General features: G+C 36.3%; 1 protein-coding gene across 1 annotated transcript in view; it reads right to left on the bottom strand.

Moving 5' to 3' along the window:
* Positions 1 to 18,693: 18,693 nt before the first annotated feature.
* The window catches only part of TMC1 (transmembrane channel like 1), a 139,109-nt gene continuing 132,587 nt past the window's right edge, over positions 18,694 to 25,215 (bottom strand). Inside the window, exon 20 of the mRNA XM_045840729.1 lies at positions 18,694 to 19,045. Coding sequence (XP_045696685.1) covers positions 19,023 to 19,045 — 23 coding nt within the window. The 3' untranslated portion in view covers positions 18,694 to 19,022. The remainder of the gene's footprint in view (positions 19,046 to 25,215) is intronic.

The following is a 25,215-nucleotide window of genomic DNA, read 5'->3' as shown; positions in this document are numbered from 1 at the left end:
CAACTCTTTGGAACCTCAGTTAGTAATGTCTTATAAATATGTTTATAAGCTTTGATTGCCCTTACAGGAATCTGGCCTTAGGTAATAATAATAATAAAAACAGCAAAACAAAATGATTGGAAACAAACTGCATGTCTTCCCACAGGGCATTGGTAAAACATATTACAGTTTACTCACTAAGTGGAAAATTAACTCTCAATTAAAAATTCATTTTAATAGGGTTGAGCAATATGAAAAATTATTTATGGCATAAGCTTATTTTAAAGGCAGCATTCAGAAAAATTATGACAATGTTATAAAACATATGGATTAAAAACTGGAAGAAAATAGCATCAAAACTGTGATAGTGTTCATTCCTTCCACTTCCATTTCTCAGACTGTGTAAAACATGGTTTTGTAAATTGTCTTGCCTTATGTCCTTACAGTTGCATCAGAATTAGATGCATTTTTTTTTAATTTTATTTCCTTCAACTACATATTCAGTTGCAGGAATTAAACAGAGTATGCCTTTTGGAAACTGTAATGTAATCTAGGAACAAATTCTGCTTTCAGGTTTTTTGCTCATAGCAAGCATGAATTTCAGGGACCCTATTACTTTTAATATATCATATTTTTATAAATTTTGTATACTGTTTAACCTAAGTAAATGTTGCAATAGCCTTTGGAAAAATCAGTTGGAATTACAATGGAAAAATGACTCAGAGAGACTTAACATTAAAACACTGTCAAGCATTCCAGCCAATAACTACCACCAACAGGAGAGTGAGGCCCTCTTGGACCTTCCAGCTAAGGCCAGCCTAACTGCCCTGAACTTGGACATCTGTTATTTTCCTTCAGAGTAGAAATGAAACCTTGGCTCTTCCTGGGTCTCAAGCCTGCCAGCTCTTGGACTGTAACTATGCCCTCAGCAATCCTGATTCTCCAGACTTCTGACTCAGACTAGAACTGCATTGTGGGTTCTCGGTTTCTAGCTTGCTGACTACAGACTTGTCGGCCTCTGTAATCATGTGAGCCAATCCCCCCATCTCTCACACACATCCATATATACTGTACACACCCTATTAGTTCAGTTCTGTTTCTCTGAAGAGCCATGATTAATATGGGTTAGGGGCTGGAATACCAGACAAATTTGTGTTTAATCATATAGCCTGTTATTTCAATAGCACAGTATAATGGAATATTGCATTTAATTGCAAAGTGCTAATAAATACAGCAATTATTGCAGTGAGAACTGTGCATATTAATAAAGATTTTTACAAAATCAAACCCCTGCTGATCAACTTCCTTATATCCTAGACCCCGGCTATAGGAACAATCCAACTTTGCACCATTTATCTCTAAAGCAGGGGTAATCCTGATTCTCTTTCCCCACCAACACTCTACCATAGTCATGAAGTTTGAAAATGAAGATGCTAAACCTTGAGTACAGGACAGTAGAATGGGCACACTCTTCCCCTCTGACAGCAAACCCCTAGAAATAACAGAAAACATTTTAAAGACTAGTCATCTATGCTGAAAATTAAAAAGAAGAAACGTCTTAGAATAAACTAAATACTGTGAGAAATCCTGGAAATTTGACTAAAGGCCAACAGACTGGATGTACAAGGAAAAATCACAAAACAGGAAGAGCGTGAGGAAGTTCCAGAAGAAAGGTAGGAACCGCTCTCAGAGTATCATACACTAATATTTCAATGTGGAAATTCTTTCCTGGTATGTCGTGGGAAATTTTTGTTTTTCAGAATCTCAAGAGAAATCAAGAGGGAAAAACTACTTAATTCTGCTGTGAGGCTAACAATCAACTTAGAGTCACTGGTTCCAAGAAATTCACTGATATCTAGTTGAAAGCAAGACACTGGGGGCCTGAAGGTTAAGGCCAACACCTCTAGGAACCTGGATGGGAGAGGAATAGTAGGAAGGACTTAGTCAGTCTCGCTGTCTGATAGTGGTTGTCATGTTATAAATGAGTGTTCAGGTCATTGTCTGCTGCTGAGTTATTTTTGCAAATAAAATAAATATTAACTACTTTAACCTCACAGTATACTTTAAAAGAAAGTCCCATGAATGGTGTGCCAAGAAATAGCACCAAGAAATAGGTCCTTAAATTAGTAACTTCAACTAGTGATTCTGTGCAACACTGTGAAACTTGCTTGCAGATCTAATGGTATGCTACTCAAATGCGTACAGCCCAACAATATTTTCTGGCATTTTCCAGTGTCTGAATATTTGATCTAGGCTACAGTTGTTTGTAAATGTCTTAAGAGAGGAAATGCAAGGAGAGAGTGACATGAACGTTATTGGAGAATGTTTCCTTTCCTTGGGAAATCAGAAACTGATCTAAAATCTGAATCAGCAAAAGCAATATTGATTTCAACAACAAGAAACCCTTACCTAAATTAGTTTAAAAGGGAAATAAGCTTATATGAAGAAATATGTATCATAATACTCAGCTTAAAGATAGCTTTGGATGAGTGAACAAACTTCGATGTAGAATGAAAGCAATTTTTGTCATGAAACAAAGATCAAGACTATCTAATAGGGTACCTAATACTTTGTTTGAAAATTCAAGAATGTTAACTTTTAAACATTAAATATATATGGTGGAATATTTGCCTTTTTATTTGACATTTGTTTTGTTTTGATGTTTGCTTCTTTCAATGTTTGCTATGATAATATGTCACTGTCAGATAGGGATCACTTTAAATATATAATTTCGTTCCAATATGTTGGTTCATAATAAGAGTAATTTAAAAAACCTGAACATTTAATAAAGCCCTATGGGAGAAATAATTTATTTTTTATTGTTTTTAATTAAGTAACAATTAAAATACGTAAATAAAGTACTTTTTTAAAGTACGGAATAACATTTTTTTAGGAATTCCTGAGAATTTCTGGGAATTCTGATTCTTTATTCTTTAATTCAAAAGATTGAAAGCTGTTGGGAGTTTGGAAACCCTCTAATACTCTAAACCCAGAAGTGGGGAGAGCCAGGAGGCAGATGGAGCCCCGAGGCGCAGGCCGAGAGGTCCCTGCTGTGACCTGACCTGCCCCACACAGCAGAGCCTGAGCAGAGGGTGGGCTGCTGCCAGGCGACCGCGGTAAGGATGAACGCTCAGGTCTGTGACGGGACAAAGTCAGAAGGAATATGAGAGGACCCACACTCAGAACCCTCTTAGACTTTGTCTGTAGTTTCCTTGTAAACTATTAAGATATCTGAACTGCCAACTCCCCTAATTTACCTGTTCTGATTATTTGTCTTTTCACTTGATTTCAATTGGTTAGCAAAAAAATATTAGTACTGTGGTCTCTTGTTTTCAAAGTGAGAAATATGCCATAACTAGAAGAGTGTCTGGCACATAGTAGACATGCAATGAATATATGTTAAATTAGTGGGTGACACAAGTCACAGAAGAACAGATTTTGCCTTTGTTTGGGACAGGCCGCTTTCCTTAAGTCAAAATTATGCAAACGCATTCATATTTCCCATAAAGAAAATGTTGTAATTGAAGATTAGATTTCTTATCAAACTATTTTTATTTTTTTTAAACTTAAACCAATTGGAGAGCAAAGATTCAGCTTTAATAGGAAACGATTTTTTTTCAGGGATATTGTGCAAATTATCTTACCATAAATTAATAGAAGACTCTGAGGCATTCATTAGATATTAGTATTGTACTCTCCTTGTAAGTTTACCTGCTCATCTACATATTAAATTGGATCTCTACTATACTGTATATAAAATCGGGAGTTATTAAAAATCTGTGTGCTTTGTGTATTTTGTGTAACTATTCATCAGCCTAATTTACCAGGATCAGAAGTGTAGATCAAAGTCAAGGTCTTCGTTATCACTGCTAGTCATCAATTTTTAACTTTATTCTAACACAATTGAAAGTAAAACATTAACAATTTAGCTGGCCATTATTTTTATTTTATTTTATTTTTATTTTTATTGTTGTTCAAGTACAGTTTTCTGCATTTCCCCCCACCCCATCCCTCCCCACCTACCTCCCATTTCTACCACCCCTCCCCTCGCTGCCATTATTGTCCATGTGTCCTTTATACTTGTTTCTGCAAACCCTTCACCTTTTCCTCTGAAATTCCCTCCCCTTTCCCCTCTGGTCACTTTCAACCTGTTCTCAATTTCAGTGTCTTTGGTTGTATTTTGCCTGTTTGTTTGTTTTGTTGATTAGGTTCCTGTTAAAGGTGAGATCATATGGTATTTGTCTTTCACCACCTGGCTTATTTCATTTATCATAATGCTTTCCGGTTCCATCCATGCTGTCACAAAGGGTAGGAGTCCTTCTTTCTTTCTGCTGCATAGAATCCCATTGCATAAATGTACCATAGTTTTTTGATCTAGCTAGGCATTATTTTAAAAGTTTAAAAAGCTGTCTTAAAAACTGAGCTACATCACAGTTTGAATCCCAGAAATGTCAACAAGCTTCATCCATATCAAATATCTGCTATGATGATCATTTCTTGCACATCAGGAGTTCCATGTGCCAGATCCTACATGGACCACTTTACAGACTTTATCTCAACCATCCCCCCTCCCCAAGCTTCATGGGGGAAGTAAGTACCAGTGCTCTCCAGGCTTCACAGGGGAGGACACCACATCTCCAAGACAGTGTGCCTTTCCCCTGACCACAGGTGAACTCACGGCAAAACTGAAATGCCACGTGAACCTGCACTCTAGAGCCCATGCTCTTCACCGTGGATCCATAGCACCTCCCCCTATGCTGTTTGGACAGCCTGGAGCTGGCATGGTGACAAGTCTTGGCCTTGGCGCTTCAAGAGCTCAAACTCTACAGATCAAATAGGTACATACATAAGTACCTGTGAAATGATGATGTGCAGGAGGAGGAGAAAAAAAGAGAAAGAAAAAGGAAAGGGGGAGAGTTATAATACTAAGATAAGGCCACGAAGCCTATGCTGTGCCATCTGGTGTCAGCTAGCAGAGGAGACTACCCAGCTCCAGTGTTATTATCCTCATAGGCACAGCCTCTCTGCCTTCATGACATCACCTGCTAGGCAGGAGGCCCCTCACACCACGTGAAAGAATGGTGTGAGGACAGCAAACATGAATCCATGCGAGGCACTCAGAGCCTGTGTTCATATAATTATGATGAGCAATGGATCTATTAAAGTGGACCAAGAAGATCTGGAAAGTTTTTTTGGATAGCTTTAGATTCCCACTGAGCCTTGAATGACAAAAACAAACACACAACTAGAATCTGGATGCAATCAGCAAAACACCTTTGAGGCAGCAGAAGTGACTAGGAAATAAAACAAGAGGCTACATCCCAGTTCAGGACATGTTGTGTGGACTGGTTGTATTAGGTCACAGGTGGACAGAGGTCCACAGAGTTTCCCAGAGAAGTAGAGGAAATAAAGCTGGAAACCTGAGCAGGGCCTAGGTCCTTAGCTGGAGAGACATCTCCAGGCACTTCACTGGTTTTCCATTACCTAAGTGAAAATGCATTTCTTGCCTCAGATAATCAGTTTCTCTTTCTATTCTAAATTTAAAATTTGAATTCTGAGCCTATAGGGCCTCAGTGGTTCCAAACTCTCTGTTCCTCTTGCTTGTTTACCTCTTCTTGGAATGCATATCATGGTAAAAAAGTCAAATTCAATTAAATGCATAAAATAAAAATGATAAAATATAATATAGATAAAATATAGATAAAATAAAAATTAGACTGAGAGATGCTTATGCAGGATTTTAAAACATGTGCTGTCTGTTTTTACAGTTAGTGAAACACTTCTTAACAAAATTAAGCCATCTCAGCAGAAAGAGATGAGCTAAAATGTCATTGGATGATGTTTTCAGTTGTTGCATGAATTCATGTTAGCTTCATGTAAAACTTTAGAAAAAAAGTTTGAGCTCCCCCTAGAGGTAGTACATTTTGAAATTGGAACACAAACCCCAAATTCTTTGTCCAGGAAAAGCATGAATATGTCTTAGTGACTCAGGAGAGAAATTTCTTTTTTTTTTTCCCAAAAACAAAAAGACAAGGAAAGCCCTAAAAAATGGTTTCAGAATGTGCAAAAGAGGGCTGTTAATTGCGGTACTTTTAATATCAAATATCAGGGTGTACAATGATGGCCCTCGGACAGCATCCTGCCAACAAATGGAGTGTGAGTGCGTTAATGTGTGCTAATTTCTAACATTTAAAATATTTTAGTACATGGTGTAAAAACACAGGCTTCTAGCTTCTCTTAAAAAATTAGAAGATCTGGGAGCCCGAGGTCTGCAATAATTACCAAGGACTGAGTAGATTACGCTCCCTAAAGGTAGGAGAGTTCTCATTTCACCATGGCCCCACTAGTATCACTTGTGTTACTCTCTTGGCTGCTTTTGGCTTCTGTGTCTGTGTTAAAGCAGGAAGTATATTGCAAAAAAGTCTCCAATGTTGTTGAAGGAGCATAAAACGTGGAAAAAGAATGCTTCTGGTTCCCAACTTTGTTACTTCTTGGCTGGGTCAACTTGGACAAAAACAACCTGTATATTTAAGCTTCTGCATTCCTGCCTTCTCATTACTTTTTTCTATTTTAAGTTATTTTTTATTGATTATGCTATTATAGTTGTCCCAATTTTGTACCCTTTTCCCTCCTCCACACAGCACTCCCTACTCCCTCGGGTCATCACCATACCATTGTTCATGTCCATGGGTCATGCATGTAAGTTCTTTGGCTACTCCATTTCCTATACTGTACTTTACATCCCCATGGCTATTCAGTAACAACCTATTTGTGCTTCTTAATCCCCTCACCTCTCACCCATTCCCTGACACCCCCGCTCCCATATGGCAACCATCAAAATGCTCTCTGTATCAATGATTCTGTCTCTGTTCTTGTTTGCTTAGTTTGTTTTTAAGATTCAATTGTTGATGGATATGTATGTATTGCCATTTTATTGTTCATAATTATGATCTCCTTTTTCTTAAATAAATCCCTTTAACATTTCATATAAATAATGATTTGGTGATGATGAGCTCCTTTAGTTTTTTTCTGTCTGGGGACCTCTTTATCTGCCCTTTGATTCTAAGTGATATCTGCTGGGTAGAGCAATTTTGGCTATAGGTCCCTGCTTTTCATGACTTTGAATATTTCTTGCCAGCCCCCTCTAGACTGCAAAGTTTTTTTTGAGAATTCAGCTGACAGTCTTATGGGGATGTAGATAACTAACTGCGTTTCTCTTGCTGCATTTAAGATTCTCTCTTTTTCTTTAACATTTGCCATTTTAACTATGATGTGTCTTGCAGTAGGCCTCTTTGTATCCACCTTGTTTGGAACTCTCTGTGCTTCCTGGACTTGCATGTCTATTTTCTTCATCAAATTAAAGACATTTTCTTTCATTATTTTTTCAAATAGATTTCCAATTTCTTGCTTTTTCTCTTCTCTTTCTCACATCCCATATGATGTGAATGTCGGAATACTTGAAGTTGTCCCAGAGGCTGCTTATACTATCCTCAATTTTTTTATTCCTTTTTCTTCTTGTTGTTCTAATTGGTTGGTTTTTGCTTCCTTATGTTTCAAATCATTGATTTGATCCTTGGCTTCATTCACGCTACTGTTGTTTCCCTGTAAATTGTTCTTTATTTCAGTTAATTTATTAATGTATCCTTCATTTCTGAATGCAACTTTTTATGCTGTTGAGGTCCTTAATAAGTTCCTTAAGCATCCTTATAACCAGTGTTTTGAACTCTTATCTGACAGATTATCTCCACTTTCTTTAGTTCTTTTTCTGGAGTTTTTATCTTTTCTTTCATTTGGGCCATGTTTTTTTGTCTCTTCATTTTGGCAGCCTCCCTGTGTTTGTTTCTATGTATTAGGTAGAGCTGCTTTGATTCCATGTCTTGGCAGCGTGGCCTAATGTAGTAATAATTGTCCTATAGGGTACATTGGCACAGCCTCCCCCATCACCCAAGCTGGGCATTCAAGGTGTGCCCTTCATGTGGGCTAAGTACACCCTTCTCTTGTAGTTGAGCTTTGGTTGCTGTTGGTAGGTCAATGGGAGGGATTTACCCAGGCTGATCAGCTACAAGGACTGGCTATGACCACTGACCACCAACCTCTGCCCTCTGTGGAGGACCAGCTGTGTAGGTGCAGAGTGGTGGTGCTCCAATGTGGTTTGTAGATATCCACTGGGTGTGTAGGTTCTGGGGTTTCCTAGTTGGTGCCGGCCAAGATCAGCCCCCACCTGTGTTTTGCCCAGAACCACACTACAGTCTGAGATGTGTTATAAAGCAGTCTGAGATGTGTGCTATTTGTGCTGTGCTTGGAGATTCCCAGGCAAAGCCAAGCTGTGAATCTAGGCTGCCTGCTGTTAGTGATGGGCCTGGGGCCACTGAAGCTGGTTGTTGCTTGTTTGATAGGATTTAGGAAGTTAAGAAGCTCAAGCCAAGACCAGTTATTCTTATGAAAAAGTAGCTTGGGTGGGCCCATAAGTTGGGTGGGGCAGAGTCTCTGGGAATCTTCAAGGTGAGTCAAACAGCATTAGCCAGGTTGATGGCATCTCAATATGGCATCAGACTGCCAGCTCTGTGGCTCTGTCAGGTAAGGGTTCTGACAGAATCAATGACCTCTGTTCACCCTTCTGTCTGAGAGAAAACTTTTTCCCAACTCTCACCTTGATGCCAGACACTTCACTTCCTCTTTATATGCTACTGGTGTCGTTCAAGCTACTACCCCAGTGCTGGAGTTCAGAAAGTGAATCTGAGTAAGTCTGTGTGTGGGTTCTTGAAGGGGTCTGCTTGGGCCTGCAAAAGTTTCTTTCACCAACTCAACCAGCGGGGTCTGGTTTTGCAGCTAGAAGTTATGGGGGTTTATCTTCCTGGTACTGGAGCCCTGGGCTGAAGGGTCTGGTATGAGGCTGAGACTCCTTGCTTATGAGATATCTCTCCCAAGTTTTATCCACCACACATGGATGTGGGACCAGCTCATTCCATGTCTTCAGCCTTCCTACTAGTCTGGATGTGGTTTCTTTATTCAATAGTTGTCAGACTTCCAGTCAGCTCAGTTTCTGACAGTCCTAAGTGATGGTTGTTCTGTATTTTAGCTGTAATTTTGATGTAGCTGTGCAAGGAGGCAAGCCATGTTTACCTATGCCACCATCTTGACCATCATCATTTCTTATATTTATCCAATCCTGCCATTTTATTTGTTTGCTTGCTTGCTTTTTACTACACAGAGTAAAAATAGAGCATGTAGAGTAGGTATGGATTTTACTCCACAACACTTTTTTAAAGTGATGTTTATTTCTCTATAACAAGGAAATTATGGTTGAACTTCCAACTGTCTTGTTCATCATAATTTAAATACTTTTTTAAAAGTCTCTCTCACTCCCCACAAAGTTTTAAGTAGTCAAAACCATTCAAAGAATTGCCCTCTGGTTGTTCCTTTCTTATCAGTTCTGTTTGGACTCCAGTGTCACTTTCTCAGACAAGCTTCCCTTGCTAAAGCAGCCTTCCCAGCCACTCTATCACATTTAACTCATTTCACCTTTTTTTTAGCCATTATCAGTAGCAAATGTTGCTTTTTGAAAAAAAAATTATTCATGTGTGTATTCGTTGTTGTAATGGTTTATTGTCTGTATCCTCTTTATGGAAAGAGATCTATGGTATTCAGTGCTGGGTTCCAGAGCTTAGCAGAGTGCCTAACACTAACTGTCCCACAAATATTTATGTACCTTATAAGGTAGGGTTTCCCAACCTGTGCTAAAGACTAGTTGGTTCTCTATATTCTCTTTTGTTATCTCCAGGGAGATAAGAAGACCAAGAACAAATGAGATGAAGAGACATTCACTGCTCTTTACTCTCATTGAGCTCTCCCTGTCTCTCAAACCAATACCTGAGGAGTGCCTGTCATCGATGTTTGTCGTGAGGAGGCCACAGTCTTTTCCAGTGGGCCATCTGCCATGCTCTCCAAGCTGCCACTTGATGGTAATGCTCTAGTGGTGTCACGTTCCATCTCCAGGTGAGCAAAGGTCTCTCTTCCCTCCTGTGTTCAGGTTTTGCTCCCCAACTACCAACAGAACATCACACATACCCCAATATTCTAGGTCTTCTCTCCACCAACTTACCCCATTGGATTTGGTCTACAGTCTCTATCTGTCTCCAGTGAACTCTAATGTAGCCCATTCCATTTCCCCCACTTCCTCAAAGCAGCATCTCACCTTTTCCCCATGCAAATCAACTGATTCTCTCAGATGGGTGGCAGCCACCAGCTCTGTCAGCTTATCAGAAAATTCACAGTAGATCTGAGGCCCAACTCTGTGTGTGATATAATTGAAACTTTTATTGAAATTCACTTCATAAATTCAGAGGGTTTTTAGAATAGCATTGTCCAATAGAAATGGAATGCAGTCACATGCAAACTACATGTCATTTAAACTTTTCTAGTAACAGCATAAAATAAAGTGGCAGGGGAGTGAAAGTAATTTTCCTGATTTATTTTATTTAACCAAATATGTAGTAAATAATCTTTATAATACTCAGTCAAAATGAAAAATTATTGAGATATTTTACATTAGCTTTTACATGTAGACTATTTGAAATCTAGTGTATATTTTGCATTTAAAGCAAATCTCAATTTCCAGTCATGTTGCAAGTGCTCAATGGTCACATGTAGCTAGTGGCTACCACACTGAGCAGCTTGGGCTTAGAGCAGAGGAAGGAATTTTAGAAATCATGCTCTGCAACAGCCTTATCTTACAAATGAGACAGGTTTCATGATTTCCAAGTAGTCAAACTGCTGATCACTAGCAGAAACAGGAGTAGAGCACTGAGACCCTAATGCCAATATGCACCTTTATTCATTAAATGCTGTTTTCTTAAGATTGGCAAACCACTCTGATATTAAAATATTCCCATTTAAAAAATAACAAAGAGTGTGTCAGAATAATCTGTGCAGTCATTTTTGTAGGATCTATAAAAGATTGGGGGTTTCCAATTGAGTAAAACCTTCCTTGCAATTGGTTTTTGATTAATATCCCTCTGAGTCAGATCAATTAAAATCATTCTAAGTTTTTAACTAGAAATTACTAAATTTTTCAAATAAAAATATTTAAGTAACAAAAAGAGAGTATCAGGGGTAATATTTATCCAGCTCTTAACTATACCTGGTATTCAATGGTTTTAAGCATCATCCTATAATTTCTGTAGCAACTTGAATGGAGAGAAATATAATACTTTGTAGAGATAAGGTAATTGAACTTAGTAAGAGTAAATAACTAGTCCCAGTAAAAAAAAAAAAAAGCCCTGAATAATGATAACAACAAAAAGAGCAACAAATAACATGACCACTGGGTAACACCTTTAGTCAGGAACAGTGCTTGAACTCAGACTATTTCCCTGACACCCAGGCCAATGCTCTCTCCCTCTACCACTCATCCCCCACAATTATCTAGTAGTCTGCTGAGTTGAGATAGATGGGGTTTTTCTCTGATACAGGCCCAAAAGGCTATTTCCACTGGGTCTTATCTGTAGTTCCACTAGGGCCAAATATTCTCATGGAATCGACTCATTCCATATTCAGTTGCAACCAACTGAAATTCCGGCCATGGCTCCTTTTGCAACAGGTTCATTTTCATCTGCTGATGGATTATTCCAGAGTCATTTATGCAATCCTGAACTCTATCTCAAATATACTTTTTTAACTCTGAGGTCAATAACACAAGTACCTTGCCCTTCAGACCTGTCTCTATCTATGATCTTTTCAAGGTTATTTTCACACCATGCATAACAATATATTTGCATAATATTTCTCTTAAAGTCATTTAGTTTGACCTTAACAAAAACATTCATTTGTAAAACTTTGTACTGAATTCATTCCCCCCATTTACTTCTATTATGAACTCTGAGTTATGTTTATATGGGAGAAAAATTTCCACCCCAAAACAAAAGCATTTTATAATTTTAGCATTCAATTCAGTCACATGCTCTGCTCCTGTTGATTCACAGTCTTTAGCATTTGGCCCATTCATATAATTCCTACAAGAGACTAGCCTTACACCCTCATAACAGGCACGTCAGCATCACAGACTATTAATTCCATGGCTGGATTACAGGATAGCACAAGGAAGCAGGCATTCAGAGAAGCAACAAAGGAGGATTTTTTTTTTCCCCAGACAGAAGCTTCTGACCTCAGCATGCATGTAAGTTTAGTGTTTTAAAATTAATATTGTTTTTATTTAAAATTAAATATTGAAGATCACCATATGTTCAGTGTTACATTCCTATAAAAATCATTATCAGGTCAGGCTCTGGCTGATTCTCATTTCAACATCATTCTCAATTAGTTCACTGAGTTTATATGTATGGTCAAGCAGAAAAATTAATTATACCATGAGTGCAAATATTTTGAACTCCATAAAAACAAGAATGACAACCATGGTTATTGCTCATTACTAACTACATCCTAGACACAGTACTGTGTTCTATGCAGGCTTTATCTCTTTTAATCCCAAATAGAGAGACTCTATGGAGTAAAACTCTTACTATCCCCATTTTTGGAGAGGAGAAACATGAGGTTTTGAGAGGGTGAACAATTTCCTTAAAGTCATGTGACATATGTTCATTTTTGCTTGTTTTAAACAAGCATGAACATTCCCATGAGATGTTTGGTTGACTAACAAACAAAAAAATCAAGGCATACCTGCTGAATAAAGGAAAAAACAAATGAATAACAAAATGAATAACATTTTGGTGCCTCCTAATCTGCAGAATTGAAGAAAAGCAAAAGATATCCTCTGTGGCTCCATTGGGACACATTCTTACTAACCTTGCAACCCAGCTCCAAGCCTGAGCCCTGCTGAGTCATTCAGATACATAAGTATGGACCAGTGCAAAGTTAGCATTAGCAAACTATGTTTATACACCATCTACCTTCAAAAGTTCCATAGTTTTGCAAAAATACCAGCAGTTGTATTAGCCACTTTCCTTTTTTAGTTGCAAATACTGTATTCCTGTTTTTAGTAGAAACAACACAGCATAGAGAACAAACCTGGGGAGTTCTTTCTTTTGGGCCAGTGTTCTGTTGAGCACAACTCCAGCCTCCCTCCAGGATCTGAGCCGAAAGTAACTTGAAGAACCCTGCAAATTCTGACCCATGGTATTTCTACCTACTGCAATGGGCAAGTCACCTAATTTGTGCTTGTCTTCATTTTCTCCTGTGCATAAGGAGCACAACTATATTCTATCTCAATGGAAATCGCAAAGATAGAACTCTGCTTTCCTTTTGAAGATCAAGGCATCCAAAATAGCTACTACTAATTATCTGGCATATTGGTGAATGTGTTTTCCTATCTGAAGTACTAAATGATTTTTAATTACTCTTTCCAGTTCTTTCTTAATACTTACTTAGCATAATGTTCTGGCTGGCATACAATATGTTTGTTTAAAAAGAAAGCTAATTCAAAAAATGGACTATAATAATGAGGTCTTATTAAAAACATCTATTTAGATAACAGGTAAAAGCCTGCTCTGAATAATGGCTTTGGTGATAAGGAAGTAATTAATGAAATCAGTTATTCTCAGGTGATTTATGGAAAGTTATAATTTTACAGACTTACAGGGAGCATAAGCTTCTAATCTACTTTCCAGATGGTATTTTCCTCTCAAACTCTTGAGAGGAAAGAGTTCATCTTCATCTGAAGCATTCAGATGATCAGTCAGAACTTTTCACACAAATTGCCCTCTGAATTCAAGCTGGATACATTTGGATATGTTATGATCTACTTGATATGGCCAGTTATTAATTTTCTACATTATGGAATATTCTCTGACTGCATTTGGTTTAGAGAGTTTCTATATGTTTTGCAGAGTGATCCAGAAGGAATTTGACCGGTGTCCTGCCAGCAATGGACAAGGTGCTAAGGCCACCCTTCCAGGCTTTTCTTCTGAATAGTGATGGAAACCTGAGAAGCATGGTTTTCATGAACACCAGCAACATAAAAAGTAAATTTATAGTGTAATATCAGGAATTCTTTAAGGAACAAAATAAACTGGCAAACAAAATAGAAACAGAGGCATGGATACATGGAAGAGACTAACAGCTGTCAGAGGGAGGGGTAAGGAAGGGACTAGATGAAAGAAAGTGAAGGGATGAGCCACAGAACATAACGAGTATATGGGATAACCCATAGGCACCGACAACGGTGTGGTGATGATGGACTGCAGGTGGGGTGAGGGCTGGGTGGAGATGGGCAAAGGGGCTGAGAATGGGAACATCTGTAATAGTGTAAACAATAAAAGGTAAAAAAACCAGGGAATCTTCTTGTCTTCTTTCATGTGGAGAAATAATTTTTGGCCAATTTTAATACCACAATCAAAATGTAAATTCAATAACAATGACCAAGGTTTTAGTAAATGAAATAAAACAGGAAAAAAAATGTTAACTTTCCAGGTGGCACTTTAGATTATCATACATAGATGATACGTAATTTAACATAGCACATGATATTTGGCTTCCAAAGCAAATTATTTTTAATACTTTTTCAACCTTAAAATTCCTTAAAAAATTGAGATAGTTCCTAAAAAGGGCTTTTAGATCACCATAAGCAAAACAATATCAGGAGATATATTTAGTGACATTTAAAGCTAATTATTCTGAATTAGGAAATACATTCTTGAGTATAAAAAGTAATGCGAGTGTATCTATAAGATGACCAAAACTGTCTTCAAATATACATATATATACAATCAAATTAATGCTTTTGTACAAATATGTGTTCTAAAAAGACCCAAATTTAAAATTAACATTTAATCTTTTAATGCTCAGTCTAAATCTACAACAGTAAAATAGTTCAACTAATTATACTGTATTAATGGATATTTTATAGCCATTAAAAATGTTCTGAAGTAATTTTTATAACAAGAGAAAATGTTAAGTAAGAAAGGATGAAAAATAAATATATCTTATCATCCAAAATAGTTCACTGAGTCTGTGTGACTGTGTGAATCTGAAAAAAGCAAAATACCAAAATGCCAACAGAAGTTGTTCTGGGTGATAACATTATTTACTCTTTTATTCTATTAATATTTTCTAAATTTGTTGTGATGAACATGTATTACTGTTAAAAGTTTTTGAAATAACCATAAGGATTTGTATGGGCACTCCTTGATACATACAAGGAAGATGTGTTATATAACATCTAAGATGTGTCACATAATATCTAAGCTCCCAGAAGACATCAGATATTTGATGTATACATTTTTCTAGTATTCATAATTATTGTGACCAAGACTCATTCTGGAGAAAGCAGCTGAATCATACAAGGACAATTTTATCTAAGCAGATCCATTCCAATAGAACTGAGAAAAAGAATTCTCATATCAGGACTTAATAACACCTGTCACTATCATACAGTGGAATATCCTTCTTGCACAAAGAAGATGTGAATAAAGGCTATGACAATTGTTCATTTTTTTAAGACTTTTTATTTATTTATTTTTAGAGAGGGGGGAGGGAGGGAGAAAGAGAGGGAGAGAAACATCAATGTGTGGTTGCCTCTCACAAGTCCCCAACTGGGGACCTGACTGGGAATTGAATCAGCGACCCTTTGGCTTGCAGGTCCGCACTCAGGCTACTGAGCTGCACCAGCCAGGGCTCATTTTTTGTTCTTAACTGTACTGGGTCTCAATGTCTCTTCCAAAAATTCAAGTGACTACCTGCATTGAAATCTGAGAACACCCTTGCCAACTTCATTAAACCTTTTATTTCTGAAGCTTGCTTACTTATTCTTTTGGTACATGTTTCCTTACAAATAAATTATAGAGACATTTCCACCATTGTAAACCAAACAAGGCAAAGAAAATTATGACTGCATATTATCCAGGCCAATATTTTTGACTCAGGGAAACAATAAAAATCAACAGATCCCCATCTCAACTTTATCTCATTGGTTTCCCATCAGAAATACTCCCTTGGTTTTTCCCGTTAGAACTTGGTTTGCAACCCATTCTATAACCATTTGATGCCAGTTCTGAGGTTCAGGGTTACTTGTCCATCAACAAGTCTTAACTCTGAAAGAGGGCTGAAAAAGGTGAGGATAATATCTGAATTTTGCTTCATATAGCACTTGATAGATAATAAGAGAGAGCAAATCTTTTTTCCAATTTCTACTTGTTAGTGTACGGTAATATCTTTTGTCATTTTAAAGAAAGGGGTAGTCTTGCCCTGAATGGAAGGTATTATTGATTTTCTTAAATTCTAAAATAGCTCTGCAAGTTCTAGTATCATTCTGGAAGATGCTGAAAACCAAGATGATCAATATGGCAGGTGGGGTAAAACAGTGGGAGAAATCGAGAGAGCAGGTAATACTTGGGCTACATAACATTTGACAAATGTTTGACACACAGTATTTGAGAAATGTTTATTAAATGCATTTAGGTGCACTGGCCTCATTGTGATTCCTAGTTTGTACAGCCACTGTGACCACAGTGTTTACTACCATCTCACTCCTCCATGAGCTACACATACCTTTGGGAAGAGGCTAGTAAAACAGGTGAAATAATCCAAGTTCCATCCAGCTTGATTGAGTTAAAGGCAGAGCTCCAATTCACAAAGGGCATTGGAAGGCTAGGCAGGGAAGCTGATGCAAAAAACTCTTCCTATCAACTCATTGAATGAGGAATGAAGATAGCAAGGACTGTACCTCTAACGCAACTAGGTGAACCATATGACAAGACTTGAGTCACCAATAGCATTTCTAGACCTGGTCACCATAAACTCCGGATCTAGTGTTTGTAGGGACCCATCAGGATAAGAAAACAGGTTAAAGTTAGTTTAATATAAACCCTTCAATATAGTTAAAATTGTGTGTTCTTCTCAGAAGTCAAAGGAAATAACTCAAAGAATGTGTTAAACTATAGTTTTTCAGTTTTTCAAATGAATGGTAAACCTCTCCAGATAACTAAATTTAGTTTTTGCATATATTTGTCAGAATTTATTTTTTATTCCTCTCAAAAAGTAGATAGAACAGTCTGGTTTGTTTGTTTGTCCTCTAAATTTTTCCCATAGCTTTGATCATTAGATGTGGAAATAACAATATTGGAATAAATGATAATAATCAAAGCCCTTTCAGTGCAAGGCTATTTTCTGAATAGTCAGTTGTAAAACAGCAATGGAAGTGGCATTCACTGTTCCAAACACATGCCCACATAGTAATGTGGAAATATTTTCAACAGCTATCTGAAAACTAAAAGGGTGAAAATTTCTAAAAATGCTTAACTTAAATCAGATGGGTAATTAAGTGCAAAAAAATGAAACATTTTTTAATTTATAGAAAAATTGAAACTTATACCATGAGCATCCATTCAAAAAGTGCATTACCCTTGGGAGAGGAAGTCCTTGGGGGATAGTTTCTCAGCTCTCATCATTTTCCTTATAAATAGATCAAGAACAAGGGAGTGTAATTTACACTGTAAGTTTGACAGCACACATAAACCAGTTCTCTAATCTTATTACTACACAGTGCAAAATGATCCAAGTAGAAATAAGCACTAGCTTTATTTAGTAATATTCATCTAATGAGACAATAAAGTCATCATATGAACAGATAATTCCAATTCTTACATCATAGGAATATCTTCATGCAGATAACAGAGGTTTTTGTTTCACAATGCAACTGCTGTAAGTTAAATTGATTCAATTTAATTAACAAGCATTTATTCAGCGCCTACCTGTGCACAGCACTATACTAGGCATACAAAAGTGTTAGAAGATAAGATCCCTGCTCATAGGAAGCTTACAATCTGGATAGAAAAGCTAATCCATGCATACAAGAAACAAGAAAGAACCATTACAACTCACAGGGAAGTCAATAAATTAATAAACTCTGAATTAACGATACTAGAGTCCAAACGAAGACCATCAAGGGAGTGATACAATTGGGCTAGTGTGGATAATCTGACCAGAGGGAAGTAAGCCTTGAATTTGATATGATGGAAGTGATGAGCACATGAATGATAGGGGAACAGGGTGATCATTCTGTGGCCAGTAGAAGATAGAAAAGAAGGAGAAATTCAAAGACAAAGTAATAAAAATAAGCCAGTCAATTGCAGGGAATGGCAGGCAAATTGGCTTACTTCTGGAAAAAGACATGAGTTAGGAGGTGTAATTGAAGCCACACAAGGCTGGCTAAGAGCATTGTTACTATTCAAAGTCAATTTAAACTTTAAATAAATAATAATGCCTAAACACATCTTGAAACTGAAGCTCCCCCCCTACAAGTGTGTGTTTTCCTACCCTTAACAAAAGCAAAGAAAAATTAAACAATATGAGAGTCGACACTCAGGAGATGCGATCATTGGAGGTCGAACGATCAGACTGATGAAATAGCAATCCTTACAGTGTCAGTTTTTTTTAACTCATAAAGAGATGGGTTGTCTAAGACCCATGTAGCTCCTCAACCCTCTGCTAATCCTGCCCCTAATTCACTTAGGATACTTATTCTAAGACTCCTGTTTTATTTCATATTAAATCCAGCAGCAAATAAAAAGGCTTTGGGTATATATTTGTGGGGGGTCATAGATGGGGAGACAGGTTGGAAAAAAGGGAAAACAAGGTGGTGGGTTCATAGAGTCAGTAAATGAGTGTTCATGATGAGTACTTTATGTACATATTTCTAAACTTGGAAAAAGAGAGTAAAGTAGTTCTGCTCCCAGGCCAAGAAAACTAAGGCAGAAGAAATGTATAAAATGAAAGTCCATAATGAGCAAAAGGTTTCCAAATTAACCTGTATTACTGAGTCACGCTTTCTTCTAAACTCAATTTGTCAAGGAAATGGGTCCGAGGAGAAAATGGCAGTGTAGGAACAAATGCTGAATTTGGAATAAGGTGGAGATCCTTCTTGCTGCATGAGAACTGGTGATGGCTCACTGACCAGTCTGACCTTGATGATCCACCAGGGTTAGGACAGAATAGCAACTCCACAATGCTTGCTCTCTGGGCCTTCGCACAAGTCATTGCTTTTAAACAGCAAGGCGAGGAGTACTTCTGGGTCCCCAGCATATCTTTGAAAGTTACTGGCCACCAGCAGCTGCAGCTGTTCAAAATTAATTAATTAATTAATAATAAGAGAGAAAGAAGATAAAGAGAAAACAAATTAAAATTTTGCTTTTGGTGTGCTTCCTGATTCTGAATGATACACCCTGAAATCCATATCTTCCAAATGTGCACTACATTGAGTTTTAAATTCAAAACTGTTCTTTATTTCTTATTTTATAAAATCCTCACAAATTCTAAAGACAGGAGAGTGAAAGTTTTTCTCTATTTGTAACATTTATTCATTACTGCTTATGTAATTAATATAGAAATTTATTCCTTTCAAATTTTTCCAATAAAATAATTCTTCATTAAAAAAGAATTTTTCATTGTTCAGTAGATATTCAGTAGGTATATACTGAGTGACTATTATGTATAAAGTTCTGTATTATCTCCTGACTTAACTACCACAAATAAGATACAGTCTCTGTCTTCACAAAGGTTATACATAACTTTAAGGACAAATTACAGAAAAAAATCACACTATAGTATTATATTGTTATTTAAAATAATAAAGATAGCAATAAGCCTTAAGTAAAATTCAGATCAAGAAGTCAGAACTTTTTACTCATCATTCTAAACATAATTGGGTAATGTTTTGTTTTGCTTTTTTGGCTAGATGACAAGAGTGTAGTTTTTTTTATTTTTTGTTTTTCAATTACAGTTTAGATTCATTATTTTCTTTTGGTTTCAGGTGTACAGCATAGTGGTTAGACAATCATATACTTTACACAGTGTTCCCCCCATAGGTCCAGTACACACCTGGCACCATACATAGTTATTACAATATTATTAACTACATTTCCTGTGCTGTACTGTACATCCTTGTGACTATTTTGTAACCACCAATGTGTACTTTCTAATCCCTTCACCTTTTTTTTTCACCCAGTCCCCCAATCCTCCTCCCCTCTGGCAACCATCAGTCTGTTTTCTGTGTCTATGAGTCTGTTTCAATTTTGTTTGTTCATTAATTTTGTTCTTTAGATTCCACATATAACTGAAATCATATGGTGTTTGTGTTACCTATTGTTATAGTCACAACCTCAGTTACGTGCAACATACAAAAGCACTGCAGTTACGTGCAACATACCTCCTTGAACTATTTGATGCCTACAGGAGACTCAGTTAAGCTTTAGAGATACACACAGACTAAAGGTTAAGGTGTGGTAAAGAATATCCTGTGCAAATGAAACCAAAATCAGGGATAGCTATACCTGTATCAGACAAAATATATTTTAAGTCAAAACCTTTAACTCACATGTGGAATCTAATCCACAACCTGAACTAACAAGGAAAATGGGGATGGACTCATAGATGGAGGACAGGATGAGAACTAGTGGTAGGAGGGGGTGGGGAGGAGAAGTGAAGGTGTGGAGGGACTGAGGAAAAAAAAAACAGACTCATGGACATGGACAACAGTGTGGTGACTGCTCAGGGGGTATAAGGGGACTAAATGGTAACAGAAAAAGATACAATAAGATTAAATTTAAAAAGAAAAAGAAAACCTGCAACAAGAGGCAAAAAAGTTCATTATATGATGATGAAGGAGACAATTCATCAAGAGGAGATAGTAATTATAAGTGTTTATATACCTGACATCAGAACATTTACATATTTATATAAATATATAAAGCAAATATTATCATCTGAAGGGAGAAATAGACAGTAATACAATAAGAGCAAGGAATTTCAATACCCCATTTCCAACAATGGATAGATCACCCAGACAGAAAATCAATAAGGAAACACTGAAATTAAACTCCACATTAAATCAGATTGACTTTCAGACATACACAGAACATTCCATCCAACAGTAGAATATACATTCTTCTCAAACACACATAAAACATTCTCCAAGATGTTAGGCCACAAAATAAGTCTTAATAAATTTAAGAAGACTGAAATCATATTGAGCATCTCTTCCAAACACAATAGTATAAAACTAAAAATCAATTACAAAAGGAAAACTGGAAAATTCACAAAAATGTAGAGATGAAACATATGCTTCCGAAAACCAATGGGTGAAAGAAGACATACAAAAAATAAATAAATAAAAACTACCTTGAGACAAGTGAGAATGGAAACACAACACACTAAAACTTGTGGGATGTAGCACAAGCAGTTTTAAGGGGGAATTTATAATGATAAATACTCACATTATGAAAAAAGAAAGATCTCAAATAAGCAACCAAACTTCACACCTCAAGAAACTAGAAAAAAAAAAGATCTAAGCTTAAAGATAGCAGAAGGAAGGAAATGAAAAAAAGCTACTGGAAAAAAATAAAAACTAAAAACACCTCCTCATAAAAAATAAAAAATGAGTAAATTAACAGTAAAAAGAGTTGTGAAATGCCAAACACACACATACACACATACAGTAAAACAAAAACAAAACAAAACAAAAACCCAAAACCTAAAAAGACAATAGAAAAGATCAATAAAAGTAAGAGCTTGTTTTTTTAAAATATAACCAAGTTGACAAACCTAAGAAAAAAGAGAGAAGCCTCTAATAAATAAAATAAAAAATGAAAAGGAGACATTACAGTTGATAACAGACATATTAATGATCATAATAAACTATTATGAACTATAAGCCAAAAAAAAGATAAACAGAAAAAAATGAATAAATTCTTAGAATTACATAACCTACCAAGACTGAATCATAACTAAATAGAAAATTTAAACAGATCAGTTACTGATAAGGAGATTCACTCAGTAGTCAAAAACCTCCCAACAAAGAAAAATCCAGGACCAGGTGGCTTCACTGGTGAATTCCACAAAATACCTAAAGAAAAATTAATACCAATCCTTCCTAAACTCTTCCAAAAAAAAAAACAAAAAACCCTGAATAGGAGAATAACTCTTCCTACACTCATTTGACAACACTAGCATTACCCTGATACCAAAGCTAGACAAGGACTCTGCAAGAAAAAGAAATGACAGGTCAATATCCCTGATGAACATAGATGTAAGAATCCTCAACAAAATGTTAGCAAACTAAATTCAACAGTAAGTACATTGAAAGGATCATATACCATGACCAAATGGGATTTATTCCTATGATGCAAGGATGGCTCATCAAATCAGTAAATGTTGCAAATCAATATATGTGAAACATCATATTAACAAAATGGTGGATAAAAGTCATATAATTGTCTCAATAAATGGAGAAAAAGCATCCAATATCTTTTCATGATAAAAATGCTCAATAAATTGGGTATAGAAGGAACATATATCAATATAATAAAAGCCACACATATGACAGGTCCTCAGCTAACACCATACTCAAGAGTAAAAAGTTGAAAGCTTTCCCCCTAGATCAGGAATAAGATAAGGATCCCCATTCTCACCACTTTTAGTCAACATAATACTGGAAGTTCTAGCCAGAGCAATTTTCGTCTTTTTTAAAAAATGTTTATTGTATTTTTTCCATTACCATTTAGTCCCCTTATACCCCCTCGCCCCACAATCACCACACTGTTGTCCATGACCATGAGTTCTTTTTCCTTTTTGCTCAATCCCCCTGACCTGCACTAGCTATCATCCTGCTAGCCAGAAATATTAAAATAGAAAAATAAATAAAAGGCATGGAAATCAGAAGGAAAGAACTAAAATTGTCCCTGTTTGCAGATGATATAATATTATATCTAGAAAACCCTAAAAACTCCACCAAAATGCTGTTGGAACTAATAAATAAACTCAGTAAAGTTTCAGGATACAAAATCAGTATACAACAATTACTTGCACTTAATATACTACAACAAACTATAAGAAATAAAGAAATTTAAAAGACAATCCCATTTATGGTAGTGTCAAAACTAATAAAATGCATTGGAATAAATTTAACTACAGAGATGAAATATCAGTACATTGGAAAGTGTAAGACATTGATTAAATCAACTGAAAAATATGAAAATAAATACAGAGATATTCTATGTTAATGAACAATTAATATTGTGAAAATGCCTATACTACCAAAAGCTATCTACAAATTCAGTACAATCCCTATCAAAATTCCAAAGGTGTTTTATTAACAACAACAAAAAGCAAATCCTAAAGTTTGTATGGAACCACAAAAGACACCAAAAAAGCCAAAACAATCTTGAGAAAGAACAAAGTGTGAGAGACCATACTTCCTAATCCCAAACAATATTACAATGCCATGGTAATCAAAACAGTATGGCATTGACATAAAAACAACACAAAGATTGATGGGACCTCTATGAGAGCCCAGAAATAAACACACACAGGTATGGTTAATTAATTTTTGACAAGGTGCCAAGAATATAAAATAAGGAATGGGTCATCTCTTCAGTAAATGGTGTTAGGAAACCTGGATATACACATGCAGATTAATAAAACTGAACCCATATATTATTATACTAAACACAAAATAAACTCAAAATGATTAAAGATTTGAATGTAATATTTTAAACCATAAAAATCTAAGAACAAAATGTAGAGAAAAAGCTGCTTGATATTGGTCTGGACAGTGATTTTTTTATTTGACACCAAAAGCCAAGGCAGCAAGAGCAAAAATGAAAAAGTAGAACTATATTAAATCAAAAAGCTTCTGCATGGCAAAGACAACTTACAGAATTGGAGAAAATATTTACTAGCCATATATCTGATAAGGGGTTAAATCTAAAATATACAAAGAACTCATACAAATCAACAGTAAAAAATCAAATAACCCAATTTAAAAATGACAAAGGACCTGAATAGACCTTTTTTTCAAAAAAAGACATATAAATAGCCAAAAGGTACGTGAAAAGGTGTTCAATATCACTAATCGCCATGGAAATGAAAATCAAAACTGCAAGGAGATACTATGTCATACCTCGTAGAATGTCTATAATCAAATAGGCAAGAGATAAATGCTGGTGAGGATGCTAAGAAAAGGGAACCCTTCTACACTGTTTGTGGGAATGTAAAGTGGTGCAGCCAGTATTGAAAACAGTACTGAGGTTCCTCAAGAAATTAAATATAGAATTATCATACAATCCAGCAATCTCACTTCTGGCTACATATCCAAAGGAAATGACATCATTAAACTGTATTCCCACATTCACTGTAGTACTATTCACAATAGCCAAGGTCTGGAAACAACCTAAGTGTCCATTTATGGATGAATGAATAAAATGTAATATATTATATGTAATATACATATAATAGAGATAAATATACAATGATTAATAAATTAATAATACAAGATGTGTTTCATGTCCTCACAGTGTAAACCTACTTCTGCCCACCCGTTTTGTGTGTGTGTGTACACACACACACACAACGGAATGATATTCAGCCTTGTAAAAGAAGGAAATTTTGCCATTTGTGACTGTATAGATGGAACTGGGGGACATGTGCTAAGTGAAGTAAGTCAGACAGAGAAAGACAAACACTGTATTGTGTCCCTTATACATGGACTCTAACAACAACAACGGACTTGAACTCAGAGAAACAAAGAGCAAAGTGTTGGCTGTCAGAGGCAAGGGTTGGGGGAAATAGGGAAAAGGTGGTGAAAGGGTGTGAACTTTCACTTATAATGAACAGGGTCTAAGGCTGTAAGGTTTAACATGGTAGCTACATATAATGATACTGCATTGTATAATTAAAATTTGCTAAGAGAGTAGAACTTAAGTGTTCTCATGAAAAAAGTAAAAGGGTAAATATGGAAAGGATGAATGGGTTAATTCATTTGTTGATAGGAATCCTTTCATAATGTATATGCTTCTCAAATCATTATATGTACACTTTAAATGTATTGCAATTTTACTCATGAATTACATATCAATAAAACTGAAAAAAAATTTAAATGCAGTTAGGAAACAAGTAGCATAATAACAATAACAAATAATCTAAGCATACAGCTGCATGCATTCCTGGGACCACGAAGGTGAGCCTCCACGGAAGGAGAGCAAGGCTGAAAGAACCACAGGAAACTGCAGCTCAGCCCTGACCACTTCTAATCTGAGGGTACAACGTGGCCTGAAGCCGTATACACACACCACTCTCCTGTTCATCTGTGTGGACTAATACATTTCTTCCTTTTTCTACTTAAACCAACTTGGGAGTTAGGCAGGAGGGGAAAGAAGTCAGGGGTTAGAAATTATGAGGGAAAAGTTGAAAAAAGTTTTCACTGAACTTCTTTGGCATCACTTTTCCATGTGG

Source organism: Phyllostomus hastatus, unplaced genomic scaffold, assembly GCF_019186645.2.
Source record: "Phyllostomus hastatus isolate PE091 unplaced genomic scaffold, TTU_PhHast_1.1 phas_contig_34, whole genome shotgun sequence".
NCBI lineage: Eukaryota > Metazoa > Chordata > Mammalia > Chiroptera > Phyllostomidae > Phyllostomus > Phyllostomus hastatus.
This window is presented reverse-complemented; position numbering and strand designations above follow the sequence as displayed.